The sequence below is a fragment of the Meles meles genome, chromosome 5 (assembly GCF_922984935.1).
Source record: "Meles meles chromosome 5, mMelMel3.1 paternal haplotype, whole genome shotgun sequence".
Lineage (NCBI taxonomy): Eukaryota > Metazoa > Chordata > Mammalia > Carnivora > Mustelidae > Meles > Meles meles.
This window is the reverse complement of record NC_060070.1, coordinates 104,589,083-104,611,783: the sequence shown is the minus strand read 5'-3', so window position 1 is coordinate 104,611,783 and position 22,701 is coordinate 104,589,083. Positions and strand designations below refer to the sequence as shown.

Below are 22,701 nucleotides of genomic sequence, written 5' to 3'. Positions count from 1 at the left end.
TAGGTTCTTAGTTGGTCTGTATAACAGAAAACAGATTAACAAGACTAAAGCATACAAATGTATTCAATAAAAGTTTTGGGAAACAAGGCTTCATAAGGAAATGAAGACCAGAAGAAATGGTTAAACCTGAGTGTGTTGGGTTGTTGTTGTTGTTGTTTTTGGAAATCTGAGTTGTTTTTTTTTTTTTTTTTTTAAGATTTTATTTATATATTTGGCAGTGAGAGAGATCACAAGTAGTCAAAGAGGCAGGCAGAGATTGGGGCGGGGGGAGGCTCCCAGCTGAGTGGAGAGCCGGATGCTGCCATGCTGCAGGGCTTAACCCACTGAGCCACCCAGGTGCCCCTGAAATCTGAGTATTTTTATATGAGATTTGATGAAGAGTGGAAAGTCATAGGAAAATGTGATAGGACAAAAGGGTATGATCTAAGGGTAATAAAGTGAAAGAAAACTTAGTAAGGTTTACTTGTTCAGTTTTTTTCAGCGTCCCTTTGTCTTTAGAGATAAAGATGCTCTTTTCCTCCAGGTAGAGGGAGGGCACCTCTCACTTGAAGGTCTTATCATCTGCATCAGGGGAGAGGAGGTATGGAGTCAGAGAATCCTTTCAGCACTTGACTATTTTTCACATCCTTTCAGGTTAACATATTCAGTATACCAACGTGCTGTATTTTGGGGTTGTGTGTCCTGAACCCACCATGCGGATGTAGTTAGGTTTCTCTGTAGGTCTGAGATATTCCTTTCCATAGAATCACATAGAAAACCCCGTTTCCAGGACCTAGTCAGTGTTTGCTGTAACTGCAAATCGGAGGGAGAATTCAGAAACTAAAACGGGCCGACAGGGCAAGACAAGTAGCAAAGGAGGTAGAAGCCAGTAATCAGAGAAGGATGAGAACTGGAGAGAATTTGATAATGGAAGTGGTCAGGGTGTCAGAGGTAACAGTGGGTCAAGTTGGGCTTGCCTCAGGGTTTGGAAACTGTTCCATACATTAGAGTCATTTGATCTTAATCTAATACAGATGAAATGTCTGTTTTGTGAAAAAGGATAAGAAGGGTGACTTCAGAGGGAAATCGTTAGAGCTGGGAAGACTTGACATCCATGCTTGCTTCAGGAATTTCTTACAAAATTGTTCAGATGCTCTCCTTTGTCATTTAATAAAACTCTTATGGAAATGCACTGCTGGTTTTCAAATAAAGTTTAGGGAGACCATGGCATTCATTAGAAGATCAGTTTTTGATGCTTTATCTGTACAGAGTTCTTAACATCTGAAGGGGGACTTTCAGAAGTCATTTTTGGAGGCCTGAGTTTCACTCTGTGACTGAAATAGGTGGTTATGACGGTCTTGGTCTCAGGCTAGCCCCTAGACCTTACCTGATGCATATCCTATTTTACAGATGTTAAGAGCTCAAGTCCCAGTATCAAGGAGATGGAATACACTAGAGGACAAAGTTTAACAGGTTCAAGATTAAACCTCACTCTGGATCTTTGTTCATTCCCTAGAATTACCCTTTTTTTTTACCCAAGGGCCCAGTGCATGTCCATATCCTCCTAAGGCCCTGTGTTCCAGAGTGTTCATGTTGCATCTTGGACTCCCAGGTCAGTTGGTCTCAGCGAGGGTTAGGAGGAAGGACTGATGGAAACCTGATTCACTGTAGCCCATAAATGATAGAGCATTCTGGCCTTCCTGCTGGAAGGGAAATCTCTGGTGGAATTTCAGACAATTCAAGAAAAAAAGTAGGAAGGCCAGCATGGAAGTAAGTTGGTAATGCCTGGAGTCTGCTTTGGTTACTTTTTTTAACAGATACCTACTTTTTACAGCATCCTTCATTACTTTGTCCCATTAGAACCCAGGGAAGGTATAATGTGGGGGTTGAGAGTACAGGCTTTGTTTGGGCTGAGCCACTTGGATTCACATCTTCCCTAGACTACTAGAGATGTGACCTTGACTTTTTCTAAGCCTTTCTTGGCCTCATCTGTAAAACAGATAGTGCTCTCTTCCTGTCTATAGCCCTTGAGATCATCACAAAGCTTATGGTTTGCCCTATCTTCCACAGCAATGATAGATGTGGTCCCGATGTTTGCATTTTTATGGGATTGAGTCCTGCTGTTGCCTGCATGTTGCAAAGAGGACACTGCCCAAAATGTACAGCAATAGTGGTTTTATAGTAATATGCTAGAATTGGATGCCAGTTAAATGGTGAATTCTAAATAAAGGAATGTATTTTTCATGGTCTGGCCAGGGCCCACACTAACACCTTTTTTTTCCTCCATGGGCCTGACAGTTTGAGGTGAGATGCTGCGAGCGTTTGGCAGTTAACCGTATGATTTGTGTGCCATCACATCACTGTTTGCATTTGCCTAGATAAAGTACTTCACAGAGCAACAGCCCCATCGTGCCACAAACACAGCTCAGCTTGTGCTGAGTGGAGAATTTGGCACTTAAGTCTTCCGGGAGACCACGAGCAGCTTTCTAGTAGTTCTTAAACAACCGAAAGGCCCCCAGGATGTTAAAACCCCCAGAAAGCAATACTGCTTACTGAATTCTTGCAGAACAGTATGTAAATATCATTTCTTAGATGTAGTTACAGTTATACCAGACAGAGAGAATATACTTGTCCTGACAAGTTCTAAAAGTAGACCTGTTTCTTATAGATCTGGTGTCCTGAGTGCATGAGTTTTGGTCCGATCCTTTTATTTCACAATTTCCTATTGTTCCTCTTAATCTTAAAAAATAAAACTGCCAGCTATTTTACCAGCAAAAATGGCTTTACTGAGGAAGACCAGAGACTTGAAGTATGGTATAACAAGCCACTTGAAAACCCAAAGGCAAAACCTTGGGCAAGTCCAGAGAGCAAAGGAGAGGAATACTATTTCATAGTGGAAAGGAGGGAGTTGGTGGGGCTGTTACAAAACAAGTCCCCTGGAGTAACCTGGGAGGTCCAAGTCCAATGGCTGTCCATTGGCTGAGTTATGACAGTTTCCCATTGGCTGGGCTGTTGATTATGGCTGTGGGAAGAAGAGACCCTTTTCTTCCCCCAACTGGGGGGCGGGGGCTGGGGCCTGGGGTGGTGAAGCAGCAGCTAAAGTAGTGTTGACTTGTGAGGTGTGCTTCTTCTGTTGGGTCTGCAGTTGATTCTGAGTATTAGGATGTGAGAACTCTGCTTTTTGGTCTCTCAGCTCCATTTTCGTGAGGTTTCCTTACATTAATTTTCGCAGTCCTAAATGTTTTAAATGTTTAACGTTTATGTTATATAAACTTAAGAAGCCATGTTTGCAGACACTTTGATTTCACTGATGTTAAGGAAGAAAAATTCAGCTGATTAAATTTGAAGATCTAATTGGCTTTATTAAGCAGTTCATGAATTGGCAGCATGCCATGTGGCAAGTAGAGGGGAGTTCTGAAGACTTGTAAAACATGCAGGTTTTTTTTTTTTTTTAAAGATTTTATTTACGTATTTGACAGAGATCACAAGTAGCAGAGAGGCAGGCAGAGAGAGAGAGAGAGAGAGAGAGAGAGAGGAGGAAGCAGGCTCCCTGCTGAGCAGAGAGCAGGATGCAGGGCTGGATCCCAGGACCCCGGGATCATGACCGGAGCCAAAGGCAGAGGCTTTAACCCACTGAGCCACCCAGGTGCCCCCCAAAATGCAGTTTTTCTAGGAAGGAGAGTGCAAGGAAATTATTAGCAAAAGAAAAGAGTGTTCCAGGCAAGGTCACTTTCCTTTAGGAACAAAAGTGTGTGTGGGAGGGTTTTATCAGGTAGGTTACCTCATCCTCCTCCGAGGGGTGGGGAGGAGATAGAGAGGGCTCTTGTGATAGATTACTTTGTTGGTGCCGACCAGAAAACGCCAGGTAATTTAAAATTTCATTTGTGCTGGAGGTTGAAACTGCATTTAGGTTAGGTATTAAAGCCCCAATTTTGTGACTTGGCCTGGCATAAGTGACTCCATGGGTTTTCTTTTTAACACTGAGCATCGTACTTAGTAGTGAAGTTTTAACGTTTAATCTAGGTTATTAAATTCCAGACTTTTGTCTTCTCAACTTAATTTCTGATTAATACCTTACTTGCTGGATTTTAAAAAAACTAATTTTCCAGAGTTGACAAGATCTACTAAAAGCATACTGTTTTTTTGCAGAGAAGCAGCATTTCTCAAATCAGATCCCCAGGAACACCAGTGTGATGGCGTTGTGAGATTTCCTAGTGGAAAGAGGAAAGTTTCCAGGGCGGGGAGAATTTGGAAAGCAGTGTTCCCTAGTTGAAGAGATTTACGGTATATATTAGCATATTAAAGACAGAGAATGTCTGTGATAAAGAACCCTTTTAATTCAGTGTTTCACAAATTCACTTGGTTGTGGATTCTTTTTGTCAAAGAGTATCTGTTAACATCCCTTTGGGAATTCCTGCCGGAGAGTTTTAAAGTGACTGCTTTTAAGCAAATATAATTAATTTTGTATTAATTAGAATCCCAGATTTGGACAGGATCTAGTTAATTCGCTTGTCATTGCAGGAATATTTTCTCACAGCCTTTCTTATGGGTCACTGATTTTCTCATTTATGGACAACTTATACTTTTGGTCCAGTTGAATTGTAACTGAGCTGTTTCTTTCATTGCCTGAAATTTGCTCACTGTAATTCCCACCCACTTGTCCTGGTCCAGCTCTCCCTCCTCCCCCCCCATGATAGAACCCATATATAGCAGTTCTTAAATATCTGAAGGAACTGTGGCATCCTTTTTAAAAAAAACTTTTCTTGTCAAATACTCCCTTTTCCTTTATTTCATTTCTATGTGATGCAGTGTTTATGGCCTACATTTCTTTTTCTAGAATATTCTCTTTCAGTTTTCCCATTTGAAAGTTTTGAGAAAGCAGAAAATGAGTTGAAGGAATTCTACCAGGTCATCAGTTACACAGTAAGAGCACAAGCTGCTGTTATCCACAGAACTTAACTCTGTTTTTATTGTCTACTTCCTTTTCTCCTCCCCACCTTAGTACGTATTGAGCTGTTTGCCTGTTTATTTACCTTTCCCTTTTTTCTTTCTCTACTGTAAGATTGCTCCTTTAGTCTTAACTGTTTTCCCACAAAGACACATTATTGCTTTTATTAGAAAAGACCAAGATAATGTTATTTTGTAAAAACTGCCTTTTCCACTCTTAATTCTCTATAAAAAGAGAAAGCCTTGTATAATTCATCTCCTTTCCAAAAGTGAAGGACCCATAGTGATTAATGGGCTGATAGTGCTAAGGGCATTTGCATCTCAACCAGGACCTCCTGGTGGGGGAAGATATAGAGGACTGCAAACCATCTATTGCTTCAGGGCCGAATCTGGCCATAGCCTATTTTTTGGTACACCTAGTGAGGTAAAAATTATTTTTTAGGGGTGCCTGGGAAGCTCAGTGGGTTAAGGCCTCTGCCTTCTGCTCAGGTCATGATCTCCCTGCCTCTCTGCCTGCTTGTGATCTCTGTCAAATAAATAAATAAAATCTTTAAAAAAAAAATCTTTTTTACATTTTTAAAGAATTGAAAGAAAATCAAAAGAATAGTATTTTGGTACACATGAAGATTATATGAAATACAAAATTTGGTGTTTATAAATAAAATTATATTGAATCCAGCTGTTCTGATGTGTGTTGTCACATCATATGACCCTTAAACCCAAAAATAGATTTACTATCTGGCTTTTATAGAAAAAGTTTCTTGATTCTGTCTGAGACTAAAATTTTATATGTATTTTGGGTTGAGTTTTGTGTATATACATTTAGTGGTGAGATGTGTGTAGTGTTTAAATGGGATGTCTCTTGATTGGATGGGGACCCCCAAATGTGGAGTCACGAGCTGGTAGAAGCTGGTGGAGAGGGAGGTGAAGGAATTCACTTGAGGCAGAGCAAAGGAGATAGAGGTTTATTGAATACACTGCAAGTGTATCGAATACATTGTGGTGGGCAGGACAGCAGGGTGTTTGCAGGAGGCAGTGGGTAAAGGCTGTTTTTAAAGGGGAAGATCAGGAAGTATGACCACCATATTGAATTCTCCCTTTTTTGGTAAATATACCTTGTGAGTAACCCATTGGTCAGTGGGGGCCTATGGATATTTTGAGGTCCCCTCATGGTCCTGCCCATATCCAGCCAGGGGGGTTGCTATGGGCCCTTTGTACATTCTGTCACTTAAGCCTGTTTGCCTAAAAGTGGCCTCTACAGTATGGCTCCTTGTGCTTCTTGTGAATCCATGTATGAAAGTAGCTTTCCTCACTTGGTGGTCACTGGTTGGGGGAGGCAGGTGTGACTGAGGTGGGCACATAGAGGGGCTGCTGGGTGACTGGCAATTTTTCACCTGGGTGGTGGTAACAGAGGTGACATCTCATAAAATGCATTAAGTCATACATTGGTTTTCTGTACCTGTGTTTTATTTTACAATAAAAGTAATTTTGAAATTAAAAAAAAAAGAAAATAGCTTTCCTTTCCTACATGTAAGGCCAACTGTGGTTCTATGAATGTAATTTTTTTTAAGTAATTTTTTTTTTTTTTTTGGTAAACATATAATGTATTATTAGCCCCAGGGGTTCAGGTCTGTGAATCACCAGGTTTACACACTTCATAGCACTCACCATAGCACATACCCTCCCCAATGTCCATAACCCCACCATAAACCCCACCCCCCAACCCTCAGTTTGTTTTGTGAGATTAAGAGTCTCTTATGGTTTGTCTCCCTCCTGATCCCATCTTGTTTCATTTATTCTTTTTCTACCCCCAATGTTGCATCTCCACTTTCTCATAGCAGGGAGATCATATGATAGTTGTCTTTCTCCGATTGACTTATTCTATGAATGTAATTTTATACCACAGCAACTTTAAAAATTTTTTTTTATTTTTTATTAACATGTAATGTATTATTATCCCCAGATTTACACACTTCACACATAGCTACTTTTCTAAATGAGCATCTCTCTTTGATTTATTTACAAAATGGTATTGAAAATGCTAGATCAGTATATTGCTTTACTAAGGCAAAATTTTATTTCTGTGATAATCCTCTTAAAGTCAAGATCCTCATGAAAGATGTACTCATTGCAAATGCCACTTCAATTAAAAGTCTGTGAGTAATGCTGATATAAAGTAGATGATGGGGTGCTTGGCTGACTCAGTGGGTGGAGGAGACTACTCTAAATCTCAAGGTTGTGAGTTCAAGCCCCTTGCTGGGCATGGAGTCTACTTAAAAGAATAAATAAAATGAAGTGGGTGGAATGTTACTTCTGTCACTCAAATTAGAGGTTTCCTAACTGGATCAGTAGGTAGTCCTTTATGACTGTTGTGTTACGGAAACTGGACTGGATCCTGGGGGAAGAACCAAGCAGCACTTGGAGACTTTGGAGCCTTGGGAGGTTTATGTAACACTGGTAGGCTCAGAGGAGACTGTTCTCCAAGGGTCTGAGCCCCAAGCACAAGCAGGGAGGGTAATTTATAGCCTTTTACTTCTGCATAGTTAGTACTTTTGGCAGTTGCGGGAATCAGGGTAAGGAAAGAAGAACCCAGAAGCGCTTTGAGACAGGGACTGGAATTCCCTTGATTTGATGGGCCATCTTAGAGTACAGTTTTTCCCTTATCAGTTGCATTTGCTTTTTGCTCTCTCTTTTTTTTTTTTTTTTTAAGATTTTTTATTTATTTGAGAGACAGAGAGCACAAGCAGGCAGAGAGGCAGGCAGAGAGAGAGGAGGAAGCAGGCTCCCTGAGGAGCAGAGAGCCCGATGTGAGACTCGATCCGAGGACCCTGGGATCATGACCCGAGCGGAAGGCAGGGGCTTTAACCCACTGAGCCACCCAGGCGCCCCATGCTTTTTGCTCTCTTAATATATACCTCGTTTTTGGTTTAGATTAAAGGTTTATAGTCACTGAGTTACTAACTCAGTGACTAAGTTACCAGCTTTTCCAGCTTTATTAGTATTAAGATCAGTCCTTTTGTTTAATTAAGTATTAATTGATTATATTTAGAACTGTTTTCAGTAAGCACAAATCATAGGTGTTTTAAAAATGTATCTCAGCTGAAGTATTAGAACAATCTTAACATCCAGCCCTATATTCTGTGCACTATTATTAAACCTTGTTGAATTATGATGAGTGTAAACATTTCTCACGTGCAAACATTGCTCCCATTCAATAACTCAAAGGGAGTGTGATTAAAATATACTTTTTAAGATTTTATTTATTTGACACAGAGAGAGCACAAACGGGGAGCGGCAGGTAGAACAGGTAGAAAGGGAGGGAAAAGCAGGCTCCCCACTGAGCCGAGAGCCCGGAATGGGGCTTGATCCCAGGATGCGGGGATCATGACCTGAGCCAAAGGCAGATGCTTAACCAGCTGAGCCACCTAGTGCCCCAAAATTAAAATATTTTTAAGAACAGGTTTTCTTGAAATATATTTACATACAAAATTCATTGGTTTTAATTGTATAATTGATTTTTAGTAAATTTATGGAATTATGCAGTTATTACCATAATCAAAATTTTTGGAACATTTCCATCACTTTAAAAAGAACCACGCCCCCCCCACCCCCAGCCCTCAGCAGCCACTGATATAGTTTCTATTTCAACAAGATTCACGTTTTCTGGATATTTCACAAAAACAGGAGTCAAATAGTACGTGTTCTTTAGTTTGGCTTCTTTCAGTTCGCATGCTGTGTTGGAGGTCCATCTGTGTTGTAGCACGCGTCTTCTCTTCTTTTTAGTGGCAAGTAGTGTTTCCATCCTGTCGATGTATCACATCGTGTTTACCCACCTAATAGTTGAGTGGCATTTGGATTGCTTCCATGTTTGGCTATTAGTGAATAATGCTGCTGTAAACATGAGCATACAAGTCTTTGTATGGACATATATTTTCATTTCTCTTGGATATTTATTTAGGAATGGAATTGCTGGGTCATATGGTAAACACAGTGTGACGTTTTAGGGAGTGCCAAGCTGTTTTCCAGAGAGGTTGCACCATTGTATATTTCCCCTGGTCTTGGAGAGGGTTCTGATTTCTCTAAATCTTTTCTAGTACTTATTCTCTTTCTTTTTGATTTTAGCTATCCTTATGGCTGTGAAATGCTATGTCATAGAATAGTGATTTGTATTTCTCTAATGATGTTGAGCCTCTCATGTGCTTATTGCCTATTTGTGTATCTTTTTTCGTAAAATGTCTGTTCAGATTTTGCCTATTTTTAAATTGGGTTAATGTTCTTTTATTACTGGGTTTTCTTTTACCACTTAATGCTCTTGGTGCTATAAGTAATTTTTGCCTAACCTGAGGTCACAAAGATTTACTTCCATGTTTTCATCTAACAATTGTATAGTTATAGCTCTTCCATTATTTAGGTCTCTGATTAATTTTGAGGAAAAGGTTGCTTTTGCGTATGGTATTGAATTTCCCAGGATTGGTTTGAAAATATTCAGCACTGAGTTGCTTTTGTCCTTTTGTCAAAATCCATAAATATGTGGGTCTCTTTCAGGACACTCAATTATGTTTCAGTGACCTATATGCCTATTTTTATTAGAAACATTTTGTTATAAGATTAATTAAGTCTTGAAATTTGATTTATCTAAACACAACACTAATTTAGATGGGTATGGGAAAATACTTAGAAAGCTGCCATGCTGAAAGGGACATTTTTCCTTGCTGTGTTAATCCTTCAGCTTTTATTTAGCTCTGGCTGTGTGATAAGACATGATGCCAGGTACGGACTCTAATAGATGCCATGGTAGGCCCCTGGGGCAGGGACAGATCCCTTGCTAGGAAGTGGCCTGATGGAGTTCTTGAATCTGTTTTCTGAATTTCCCTTTTCTTCCTGTAACTGGGCAGGCATTCAAGGCATGGCTATGTTCACAGGCAAGTGCAAATGACTAATCTTTTATTTATTGTACAAACCTTCTTTGAATATTTACTATATGAAAAGTACTGTACAAAGCATGACACTTTTACAATGAGGACCTAAGACCAGGCTCTGTCCTTTTTGGAGGCTTATATTTAAGTTATGTGCATAAAACAATTCTATAAGGAAAACGATGATTGGCGTTCTGGAATAAGCCAAGGGCTATATGAGTGCAGAAGAAAGGCCTTCTCAGTCTGGGTGCAATCAGAGCTTGACCTTGGAGGAAAAGTGAGATTTGGAGAGCCAGAGGAGTGGGAACAGAGCAGCGTTTTTGAAGTAGAGGGAATTCCATGAATACAAGCAGAGAGATATGACAGTGGCAATTTTGAGAATGGGACCTCAAGTATTCGGCTTTCTTTTCAAATTCTCTTAGCCTTTGGGGTTAGAAGTGAAGCTCTACTCTTCAGGTACTGGGACCTGTATGACTTGCAGTACATGCACAGCTGTGTCCTGTGGTTCACCTTGAGAAATGTGGCCTCTCATTTGTTAGAGTGACTTAGCTCAAGCCTACTCTTGGTGAAACTTGTTAATTTAAAAGCAAGGGTGCTGGGGCTCCTGGGTAGCTCAGTTGTTAAGCATCTGACTCGTGATCTCAGCACAGATCTTGATATCAGGGCTATGAGTTCAAACCCTGCGATAGATTCCATGGGGAGAGAGAGTGTGTGCACTCAGAAAAAAGACATAGAGAGCGCGAGTGCATGCGTGCTCAGAACTGAGGCAGGGGAGAGAATCACTAATACTTAGGTTTCAGCTTCAGTGTGAGACCAAAATGCAACAATACAGCCTCTCCTCTGGTCATGAACAGCTGAGGGGACTAGCTGTTGAGTATTTGTGGTCCACAGCCTTACGTAAATAAATGGAATCTGGAAATTTGGCAAAACTGTAATGTCATTTAGGAAGTGATCAATTTGAAGAAATTAAGGGTATCTTCGAAACCTTTTAATCTTCCTGGAGAAGATACAATTCTGTTGCAGAGATTGAGTTTAACAACAGCTAATAGAATATGTGTCCATTTTTTGGTTAGGTAATTAATAGAATAAACCTGTGTTTATAACTATACAAACTTATTAGTTTCCTAAATGTGTTTTATAATGGCTTTATTTTGGAAAATGTATATCATTGTACTGGGGAGTTAGAGTTTCATCTGGATTTAAGGAAACTTTTTTTTTAAACAGGGAAGAGGAGTTAAGCATTAGCAGGGTTTGTAGCAAAGGTGGTGCAATCTCATCAGCTGGGGGTGTCTTTAAAAATAGTTTCAGTGTTCCTCTCCTGTGACAGTTGTCTTAATCATAATCCAGGGTTATCTCAGCGGTTTAATGAAGGGGATACAACCAGTTGTTCTCAGTGGATTGTTTGTAAGGACTTGAGGAAATGGGCTTATGTTTAAAGAAGAGTGATTAGTTTACATACAGAGTATAAGAGTATTGTAAAGGCCTTAAAACTATAACATACGCTACTGAGAGACCCCTTATGTTTTCCAGCCCTTGATACTTAAAAAAGAGATGAAGCAAGCACTTGTGTCATTCCCTCCCTTGGTATCTCTTGCCCAGGGCTCTGAAAGGGACACCAGGAAGTGCGCATGATGGTGTGACCAGGAGATAGCTGCCCTTGCCAGCTCCATCTCTCTTGGATCCTTAGTCTCAGGTGGATTTTCTTACATGGCCATCACTCACCCTTCCCTGTGAGGGCTTTGCTTCCTCCCAGCCTGAAGCCGGACTCATATTACAAGCATTTCAGCCAGTGGCTCCCTCTTTGGTTGAGGACTGGCAGAACCATGCTATCTAGACATCATTTATGAAGTAGACAAAGTTAGATTTTGGAGGCTCAGGAGGGTCTCTGGGTTTTTGTGTGTGTGTGTGTGTGTGTGTGTGTGTATGCTGAGGTAGTACTGGATTTTTTTCTATAAATAGCTGAGTTGTAAAAAGTACTTTTTTAATTTTTTATTTCTATTTTTAATTAGTTTTTGAAGCCCAGGATAGTTAACATGCAGTGTTATGTTAGTTTCAGGCGTACAGTATAGTGATTCAGCAGTTCTGTACATTACTCAGTGCTCATCACGGAAAGTGGACTCTTTACTCCCCATCACCTATTTCACCTATCCCTCCACCCCACTCCCTCTGGTAACGATCTGTTCTCTGTAGTTACGAGTCTGTTTTTTGGTTTGTCTCTTTTTTTTTCTTTGTTTCTTAAATTCCAAATATGAGTGAAATCATGTGGTATTTTCTTTCTCTGACTGACTTATTTCACATAGCATTAATGCTCTCTAGCTCCATCCATGTTGTTGCAAATGGCAAGATTCCATTCTTTTTTATGGCTTTGTTATGTTCCGTCATGTGTGTTTTTCCCCCGTCATGTGTGTTTGTATGCACACGTGTGTGTTCGTGTATGTACACTTACACCCCATTTTCTTTATCCATTTGTCAATTGATGGGTGGATATTTGGGCTGCTTCCATAATTTGGCTATTGTAAATAAAGCTGCAGTAAACATAGAGGTGCATATATCCTTTTGAAATAGTGTTTTCGTATTCCTTGGGTAAATACCTAGTAGTGGAATTACTGGATCATATGGTATTTCTGCTTTTAATTTTTGAGGAATCTCCATATTGTTTTCCACAGTGGCTGCATCAGCTTGCATCTTTACCAACTGTGTACATGGCTTCCTTCTTCTCCACATCCTCGCCAATACTTGTTGTTTCTTGTGTTTTTGATTTTAGCTATTCTGACGGTGTACAGTCATATCTTATGGTTTTGACTTGCATTTCTTTGATGAGTGATGTTGAATATCGTTTCATATGTTTCTTGGCCATCTGTATGTCTTCTTCAGGAAAATGTCTATTCATGTCTTTTGCCCATTTTTATTGGATTATTTGTGGGTTTTTTTGATATTGAGTTGTATAATTTCTTGATGTATTTTTGGATACTCTTTATCAGATATGCCATTTGCAGATGTCTTCTCCCATTCAGTAGGTTGCCTCTTAGCTTTGTTGATGTTTCCTTTGCTGTGCAGAAGCTTTTAATTTTAATGTAGTCCCAGTAGTTTATTTTTGCTTTTCTTTACCTTGCCCGAGGAGGCATACTAGAAAAGTGTTGCTACAGCTGATGTCAGAGAAATCACTGTCTGTGCTCTCTTGTAGGATATTTATGGTTTCAAGCTCTCATATTTAAGTCCTTAATTCATTTTGAATTTATTTTTGTGTATGGTGTAAGAACAAGGACCAATTGTAAAAGGTATTTTAAATGGTTCCAGAGGGAAAAGAAGACAATTCTTTTTTGGGGGAAGTATCTACTTAATTGTTGAAACACTTTCTAACAAGTCAGCCATTGACACCCTATAGGGCATTTGACAAATGCTCCAAAAGAGATGATTCAACTCAAAAGTATTCAGGAAGCAGGTGCCACAACCAGCACTTTAATCAGAATTGTGAAGCAGTTGACATTTTTATTTGTCACTTCTCTGTATCTTTCCTGGACTCTTCTCTCCCCACTCACCAGCTGCCCAGAGTTCTCCTGCTGCCTTCTCAGTGTTAAAAGCTCTTATTGTGGAATCCTGCAATGCCCCAAACTGCAGTACTGCAGTGCTTCCTTCAGACTATTACGCCGCTGCCCCCCCCCCCCCCCCCCCCCCCCCCCCCCCCGCAAACTTATTCCATCTAATCACCAACCATGATAAAGGTTTCTTTGAAATTGATATTAGGTGTTAAGATCAGTCAGATGAAGTGACTTGGTGTTAAGGGGCAAATGACTGATACGTTTCTTTATCCCTGGAGCTGTCCTTATTTTCCCATGGGAACTGAATGTATTTACCTGAATGCATCACTAATTTCTAGTAATTAGTCTGAACCTGACTTAAGACCTTTGTGTAACCTTACCAGAGTCATTAAGTGGGGATTTACTGAGGAAATACACATTTTTTTTGAGTAAATTGTAAATTTTGGTAATGACTGTAATTTAGATAAAACTAATTAAAGATTTTTAAAAGTAATTTTATATGATTTTTACTGGAAAATATGCACAATTCTGCTTCAAGACTTTTTCAAGGGGTTGCCTGGATGGCTCACTTGGTTAAGTGTCTACCTTCTGCTCAGGTTTTGATCCCAGGGTCCTGGGATGGAGCTCCACATCAGCCTCTCTGCTCAGTGGGGAGCCTGCTTCTCCGTCTGCCTGCCATCCTCCCTGCTCTTTCTGTCTCTCTATCTCTCAAATTAAGAAAATCTTATAAAAAGAGACTTTATTAATAGAAGCTAGAATTTGAAAATACAGTGGAATCTGTTCAAAATGTTGGTGGTAAAGTATAGAACTTTGATGCTGTAGTTACAGTGTTAAACAGGCTTATTTTATGTCTAATTATGTTTTTTTTAGGACTTGGTATATATGAACTCATATAGCACACCTATTATACTACTATACTACTATATACCTATTCTACTCAGTTGTCATTATTTGTCTTACTAAATTATTATAGTTACATATTTACATTTATTCAAAATTTAGTTTCTAATGAAAAAATTTAGTCTCATTGACTAGCTTCTTAATTATTCATTAGAAGTGTTAAGTGATTATGACCCCTAACCCCTAGTTTTCTCAGCTTTTTCTTTCTTTTGTCCAAATTTTGAGAGGGTGAATGGGAAAGAGGTAAGCATAAAAATGCCAGTTATTAGGGGTGCTTGCTGACTTAGTACGTAGACCACACAACTCTTAATCTTGGGGTTGTGAGTTCTAGCCCCATGCTGGGTATAGAATTTAAAAGAAAAATTCCAGTGATTGGTTCTTCCTCTTCTCTGTTATTATTGAAAGCTGCTCTTAACAGCTCTTACCATGATTTTTTTTTCAAGTCATGTTGGTTTAAAGAACCCACCTCATTTAAAGAACTACATGGACATTGCAATATGGAAGTTATTTAGACCACATTTTTTTTTTTTTAAGATTTTATTTATTTATTTGACAGAGATCACAAGTAGGCAGAGAGGGAGGCAGAGAGAGAGAGAGGAGAAAGCAGGCTCCCTGCGGAGCAGAGAGCCAGATGCGGGGCTCTATCCCAGGATCCTGGGATCATGACCTGAGCTGAAGGCAGAGGCTTGAACCCACTGAGCCACCCAGGCGCCCCTAGACCACATCTTTAATAAAAATCCAGAAAACAGTGGACAGATGGAAAAAAGTATGCAGAATAATTGATTTTTGAAATAATTTTTTCTCTTTCAAGTGATATTTATAATTGCTTAGCATAAGAATTAAATAGTTCTGCAAGCGATCAAAATCTGCAGGCTGATGGGGAAACACACACAAAAATAGATTTTTTTCTTCCATCTTCCCTTAGAGGGAAGAACTGGAAGGAAATGTAGAGGACTCAAACCTAAACCAAAACAAACCAAACCAGAACCAACTGTCCCAAGCTAAAACAGATTGTTACAGAAAATAGTTATGTGCTTTAAACCTTTTTAAAATCGAAAGAGCTTTTTAAAAAGATTCCTATGACAACAGTGAAACTGTACAAAAGAGACTATAAAGAATACATAGGTGAGGGCTAAACTGTTCCCAGATCTTAAAGCATTTATTGCTAAAATAACATGCTTTTATTTTATTTAACCACCTGTTGTACTACCTTGTAGTGAAAGGCTAGAGAAGACCTTTCTGCTTTTGTTTTTATAACTGATTGTTATATCAACCTGAAAGCTTAAAAGAGAAATCTTCTTTGTCAAAGAACTTTATCAAAGAACAGATTATTTGTACTGCCCAGAGCCAACAGTGATTTGTTTTAAACTCTTCCTTATTTTATTCATTAATACCTTAAGATGTATGACAAATACCTTTATTTTATAGTTTTTATAAAACAGCAAAGGAGATGAATTATGTATGGCCTTGATGTTGACCTATTACTGACTACAAAAAAGCATGACCATCCCATTATACTTATTTGCACCAATTTAGAATTTATAGTAATTTTGATAGAATCCATGCTGTAGCTGTAGCTTTATTCTTTCACAATTCTCGAAGAAATAGTACTGAAGTAAACAAACCTATTCAGATAAAGCAACTAATTGATGCAGTCAGGTTGGTCTGAGGACCTAAGGAGTCCCGTGGGACCAGCAAAGGGGGTCTTCAGCTTCTCACAGGATGGAAGTCAAACATGAGTTGAGAGAAAGTAAGAGCAGAGTTTATTGAAGTCATAGAGCAGCTACAGACAAGAATATCTGGGAGACTCTGAAAGGAAAATGAGCATGAATCTTGTCTTTGCTTGGGGGTCTGGAGTTCTTTGTTTTTAAAGATTTTATTTTTAAGTAATCTCTTTACCCAAGTCAGGGCTCAAAACTACAAACCTGAGATTAAGAGTGGCAGGCTGCACTGACTGATCCAGGCTCCCCGCTGTGGAGGGGGTGGTCTGTAGTTCTTATTGAGGTGGGTCGTCTGGTCTGGTGTATGTATCCTCGTAGGCACCCAGGAACTTGTCCAATAAGGATGAGTGCCCAAGTGTCCTATGTAAATCACTTATGCCCTGTAGCTTTGAGTTTTGGTGTCAAGCTATTTGAAGTCATTGGTCCTGGAGAATGTTTATGATGACATTAGATGTGATCTGTTGGGCTGGAAGACTCGAAAGAAACATTAACTCCTTGACCTTTATAAGGAAGACATGCATTAAAGCATGTGTAAGGCGGGCATGTAGGTCTTAGCGAGAATAGAAACAGGAAAAGGAGCAAAAGAAAGAAACAGCTTTTTCTTTAATACGGTCCCTTTGGTGTCCCTGTCTCATAACTATCCAAGAGAATACATTGTTTTTAAGTGCTTCTGTATATTTAAAAAGCATCACTCATCAGTAATTGGTAAGGTAATATTTTGATAGATTATTTTTATTTATTTATTTTTTGAACTAAGATTTCTAAGGCTCTCTCCCAGGAGAATGTGGTAGCTTATTTTTATGAGTGTATTTGCTTAAAGTAAAAATAAATGCATTGAAAAACATTTTAATTCATAGTTTTCACTGAAGCTGACTGTCCCCTTCTCTCTTCACCCAATTAGTAAGCTGTGAGGTGATCCTATTTGGGACAAGCCTTCTTTTATTATTTATGTTCCTTTCTAAAGATAGGTAGTTGTTTTCCAGAATACTGTATCCTTTAGATGTAGGACTTCTTTAAGAGAGAACAGTGAATGCTTCTTGTGGCTGGTGTTTTGCTCCTTGCTGTGCTAGCATGTGTGCATTTTACCCAAGATTTTCTGATAGCATGCTGTCTCTGTTTTCTCTGAGATACCTTTCCTCCAGTATGGTGTATAGATTGGACCTCAGCGGCTTTATCTTTGATTTGGGTTTGCTCATGGTAACTATTTTATTTTTGTTCAAGATAATACTTTACAAAGAAGCTTTTATATTGGTCAGAAATACTGGGTCCTTGTTCTGCTTAAAAGCCTTCTGTGGTTCTCTCTGCTAAGGAAAGTTCCGAGCTTCCTCTAGTGGCATATAAAGCCGCCATGTCTCCCAACCCACGTTTTCCTGCCTCACCTTCTGCCTCACATTTCACTGATTTCAGGGCTGCTTTCCTTCCATGGATCTCATGCACCGTTTCGTGCAGGCTTGCCTGTTTTTCTTTGTTCCTGTTCTTCCCTCCCCTGGAACATTAAGCTCTTTTCTACATTGCTGTCAACTCAGTCTGAAGGCTTTAAGAGGTGGTGCTCTCTTTTTATTTCTTTTTGTACTCTTAGAGGTTAAATGATACTGTGGCATATAATGGATGATCAATAAACCTTTAGTGACCTGGACTAAACTGTAGCTACGTGGTAACTGTAAGTTTAAATATGGGGAGTACCAGTTTTGTGGAATTTGTCTAGATTCACATCAGTCAGTACAAAATCAGGCTTTTGAAAAAGGCAGTCTTAGGCGTATTTATTTAAATAAGCAGCTATGTGATCATCTTATCTTCAGAGTTGAATTTGATTTATAGTCAATGAAAAACCAAACACTTATAAGTTAACAAAATAAAAATTTTAACAGTAGTGTTTTTGACCAGTTAAACTATTTGGATGCTATAGACTTGGCATAATCTATTCTCTCCCAAAAATGAACTGCAAATTGCATATGTCATCATCACCAGCGTCTTGTTTAGTCTCTCTCCCTGTGTGCCCTCCCCACCATTTTGTAGTTTGTTTCTTTAGGACACTCTTCTTAAGCAAAGGATTAGCGCCCTCTAGGGGTGCACTGCAAATGCAGTGCAGAGCACACATTTTAAAAAGCCCTGCAAAATACTGGGAGAATTGTATGAAATACAGAAAATGATGCTTCATCCTTATTATGTAATTCAGGTTATGTAATTTAACTCCAGAGTATCTCAGAGTGCTTTTACTTTGCTCATCACTTCCCCCCCAGCACTATTTATTCAGACAGAGTTTTGTTCCACAGGGAGAAAGTTTCCAAAATGAGAAGAAAGAATGTTTTATTAAAAATTGAAGCGGAAGGTTAAGACTACTGGAAGTTAGCATAGTCTTCTGTGAAGGAAAGTTACCAGGCTAAATGTCTATGACTCTGGCTTAGGGCAAAATAAAAAGCTTTTCTGTGTCAGTTTAACTCTCTAATTCCTTTTTTTTTTCTTCATAAATTGGTTGCTTGATCAGATATTTCTGTAGAATCCCAGTCATTTACACTCATTTCATCCACTACCACTTGTTCCACATAATGCTAATTTGCCTTTTTCTTTCTTTCTTTTTTTAAAATTTATTTATTTGATACAGAGAGAGAGAGATCACAAGTAGGCAGAGAGGCAGGCAGAGAGAGAGAGGGAAGCAGGCTCCCCGCTGAGCAGAGAGCCCAATGCGGGGCTCCATCCCAGGACCCTGAGACCATGACCTGAGCCGAAGGGAGAGGCTTTAACCCACTGAGCCACCCAGGCGCCCCAAATTGCTGATTTTCTAATTGTTAATTCACTTCTCTTTCATCCCTGTCTTTTGTGGTGAGGAAAATGAGCCAATATTTATAAAAGCCTTTGAACACAGACAGGGTCAGGTACCTAGTAACATAGTTCATTGTGTATGTATTTGTATTTTTCATTGTTTGTTTGTTTGCTTTGTAGTCCCCCCCCCCTTTTTTTTTAAATTTCTAAGCAATCTCTACACCCAGCCTGGGGCTTGAACTGACAACCCTGAGATCAAGAGCCGGATGCTCTTCTGACTGAGCCAGCCAGGCACCACTGTATTTATTGTTAATAATGGTAACATTTATTTCACATACGATGATAAAGATGATGATAATGCTATCTTGTAGTTATGTAGCATTTTTTTAATACATAGAATTTCTTTGAACTCTTAGAATAATCACTTGAGACAGGAAAAATGGCAGTATTACATGATACAGCCTCAGGATTTTTTTCAGGCATTACAGAAGTTAAGTGATTCTATTTCTGTATTTTCTCCTAAAATTCTTTTTTTTTTTTTTTTTAAAGATTTATTTATCTATTTTAGAGGACGGGGAAGGGGCAGAGAGGGTCCCAAGCTGACTGTGCACTGAGCAGAACCCAGTGTGGGGCTTGATTCCACGACCCCAAGATCACAACCCAACTGAAACCAAGAGTTAGATGCCCAACCAACTGCACCACCCAGGTGCTCCTCCCCTAAAATTCTTAAGAAATCAAGCCCTAAGATTTAAAAAACAGCTTTCCATTTTACATTTTTTTCAGTTGACACATTGCTTCTTAAAAATGATAATTTTGTTTACAGATAATAGAATTTTTTTCTCTAGTTTGAACTAGAGGCCTTGTGTTTAAAGTTTTATTTTGCAGATGAGATCACTGAGACCTAGAGAGTTAGAGTGTGGGTGCTAGTTCATGAGACCTGTGGCAGAAGCTAGACTAAAATGCAGGGCTCTTAATTATTTTTCCCTTATTACATGTTTTCCTTTTCCCTAACTTGGTTTTGCATGGCATAATATTATTTTTTTTTAAAGACTTTATTTTTTTATTTGAGAGAGAGAGAGAGAGAGACAGAGTGAGAGAGAGAGCCTGAGAAGGGAGATCGGAGGGAGAAACAGACTCCCCATGGAGCTGGGAGCCAGATGTGGGATTCGATCCTAGGACTCCAGGATCATGACATGAGCTGAAGGCAGTCGCTTAACCAACTGAGCCACCTAGGCCCCTTGCATGGCATAATATTATCATTATCTTTCTCTACACATGCCTAATTCAATTTTTCTTAACTGTTGCATAAATACAATGATGAAAAATGACACCTGGTTTTGGAAGGCTTCCTTGATGTTAGAAAGGAGGTTTAGTTCTGTCTGGCAGAAGCAAGTTGTGAAATTGCCTTCCTATGAAATAAGTGTTCAAAATCACACTTCATCTTTAACTGTCTGGGAGTGAGACTGACATAGGAAGTGGATGTGGATTGAAATGTGGCTTTGGCAGGACGTGGGCGGGTATGGTGGACTGGAGAGCCCAGAATTCTCAGCACTGTGTGTTAGTTACTGTTGCTGGAGGCCTCATCCTGATTGTGTGCGGAGGATGTCAGACCTATACAGTAAAGTAATTTATTTTGTGAAATTAAACCAGGATCAGGAACTATATAATATTGCTTATGTGAATGTGATCCCTTTTAGGTTCAGGCTCTTTTAGAGCTAGGCAGCTTTCTGGTTATAGTGGAGATACATAGAGAAGTACATAGATTTAGATGTACTGATGTATAGAAATTTATAAGCATAGCTCCTCTGCCTTGTTTTTAAGTAGGCCCTTAGCCTTGTAAATTAAACTCATGCTTCAGAATGGGACTAAGGGAATTCTTACAGAGTTCTAATATGTGAGTAGAAGTGTGTTAGTATTCATTTCACTAAGGTGCTTATCTGCATACATATGTGTCCTATGTATGTAATAGATGTGTTCTTATGAAGATCTTTGAAAATTAATTCATCTCTGAAATATAATTAAGGACTTGAGGGTATTGTCATTTAATGGTATCCCAAGGTGGATATTCTAATGGAAGGGATAATCACTATTTGTAGGTTTTCTAAATTAGGACTGCCTAAAATGTGTTATGACATACTCTTCTTTTTTTTTTTTTTTTGTTTTTTTAAGGGAAATAAAGTATTTTTTTTTAAAATCTTATTTTACTGTTGTATCATCTTGTGATGTCAAAGATGTAACTGATCTTCTTGGGAATTAGGAAATCAAAATAAAATGTCAGTCTTGAAGATGGGAACGCTTGTTTTAATAATTTGACTCACTTTCAGTGTTACTGGCCACTTTTATAAGTACTATTGATATTAGCAGTTATTTAGAGCTATTGAGCCTAAGTTTAATACTTATGTCATTTTTACTTAATGATGTATATACATAGATAGTTAACTGAATATTGAAAAGTTCTGTGACTTGGTGATTTGGGCAAAAACACATAGGAACTAGTAAATATGATATGAAACTCTTAAGGGAATTTTTTCTTCATTAATCAAAAATATTTTCTGATACTAATAAAACTGCAAAACATGTATATAGTCAACTAAGATAATAAAATTTAATGGTATTTAAAGTTTTTTAAAGATGAAACTCAACCATCAAAAGTGTCCTTCCACTTTCCATTAGGCTTTTCTTGCTTGTTATGTATTCATATTTTAGATCTTTGTGTTATTTTGTGCTGTATACTCACTTGACATTTTGGAAGTGCAAAGAAGTTTGACTCATATGTACAAAACCTTTAAGAGTTTACTGCACCAACTGGCAAGCATGTAGGGCATGTGCCCTTTGTGTGATGTAGGTAGATTTCTGCTCTCTGCCTCTAGACCACTTCCTTGTCTCCTTTCATGAGAGCAGCACAAAGTAATGCAGCCTAGAATCACTAAAAGATGACAAAATGGTACATGCCAACCCACTGTGGAACCGCCATCTTAATAGTCTGCTCTGACATTCGTCTCTCTAGCACAAACCTTGCAGTAGGCCAAGTACTTATAGGAGATATCCCTACTTGGCAGACTGAAAGCTTTTGGGAAACCTTTGTTGGTTTGTGCTCTTAAAATCACAGGATTCAATCAGGCCTGTGGAGTGGAGGAAGAAGCTATTATAGGTTAAGTGTTAACTTTGTGTTGGTGTTAACACGGTTATAAAAACCCTCCGTCACAAGAAGATTAATGTGCAGAGGAAAATTTGGGTAGAGGTCTTCCAACTTGACACATGTGAATTTTTAAAAACTTTTTATTTTGAAATAAGTGTAGACTCACAGGGAAGTTTCAAAAACAGTGAGTATGTAGTATCTCATGGACCTTTCACCTAGCTTATATTTCTAGATTTTTTAAAGTATAGAGTGTGTGTCTCTGACATCCTGGATCTTATGGCACAGAGAATAGAAGACCAACTTAGGTTGGGGGAAGGGTTGCTCTTCCTGCGAGGGTTGCCCTGGCTGTTTGTCATTGCCTTTGTCATTGGCATTGCCAATGTCATTGCCATTGCCTTGTATTTAAAAAATTGTAACCCCATGTGGTTGGCCAAGCCTGTATTAATTGTAGTATGTTAAAAATATAACAATTCTGTTTGTCTTTAGGAATTATTAATTTGAAGTTTACTCTTTTTTAGTTTTTAAATTTAAATTTAGTTTTTAAGTAATGAGAGAATTAAAATGAAAATATCACTGTGAAAATGAACACCATATGAGGAATGTTTTCTACTTGTCCCTATTCTTATTTGAGTGTTAAAGATGATCCCAAGTTGAGGACCAAAAGTTTAAACTGCTTTTCTCTCTGTAGGTTCGAAAACATGTGAATGATCTCTATGAAGACTTAAGGGATGGACACAATTTAATCTCTCTTTTAGAGGTTCTTTCAGGAGATACCTTGGTAAGTTTAAAATTTCTTAATT

At 38.8% G+C, this 22,701-nt stretch overlaps 1 protein-coding gene across 21 annotated transcripts in view; it reads left to right on the top strand.

The window, feature by feature from the left end:
• Positions 1-22,701, top strand: part of DST (dystonin) — a 480,329-nt gene that overhangs the window by 233,604 nt on the left and 224,024 nt on the right. For all 21 annotated transcript variants that reach the window (XM_046005408.1, XM_046005389.1, XM_046005387.1 and 18 more), the window contains one exon: positions 22,590-22,679. In XM_046005408.1, coding sequence (XP_045861364.1) covers positions 22,590-22,679 — 90 coding nt within the window. The remainder of the gene's footprint in view (positions 1-22,589; positions 22,680-22,701) is intronic.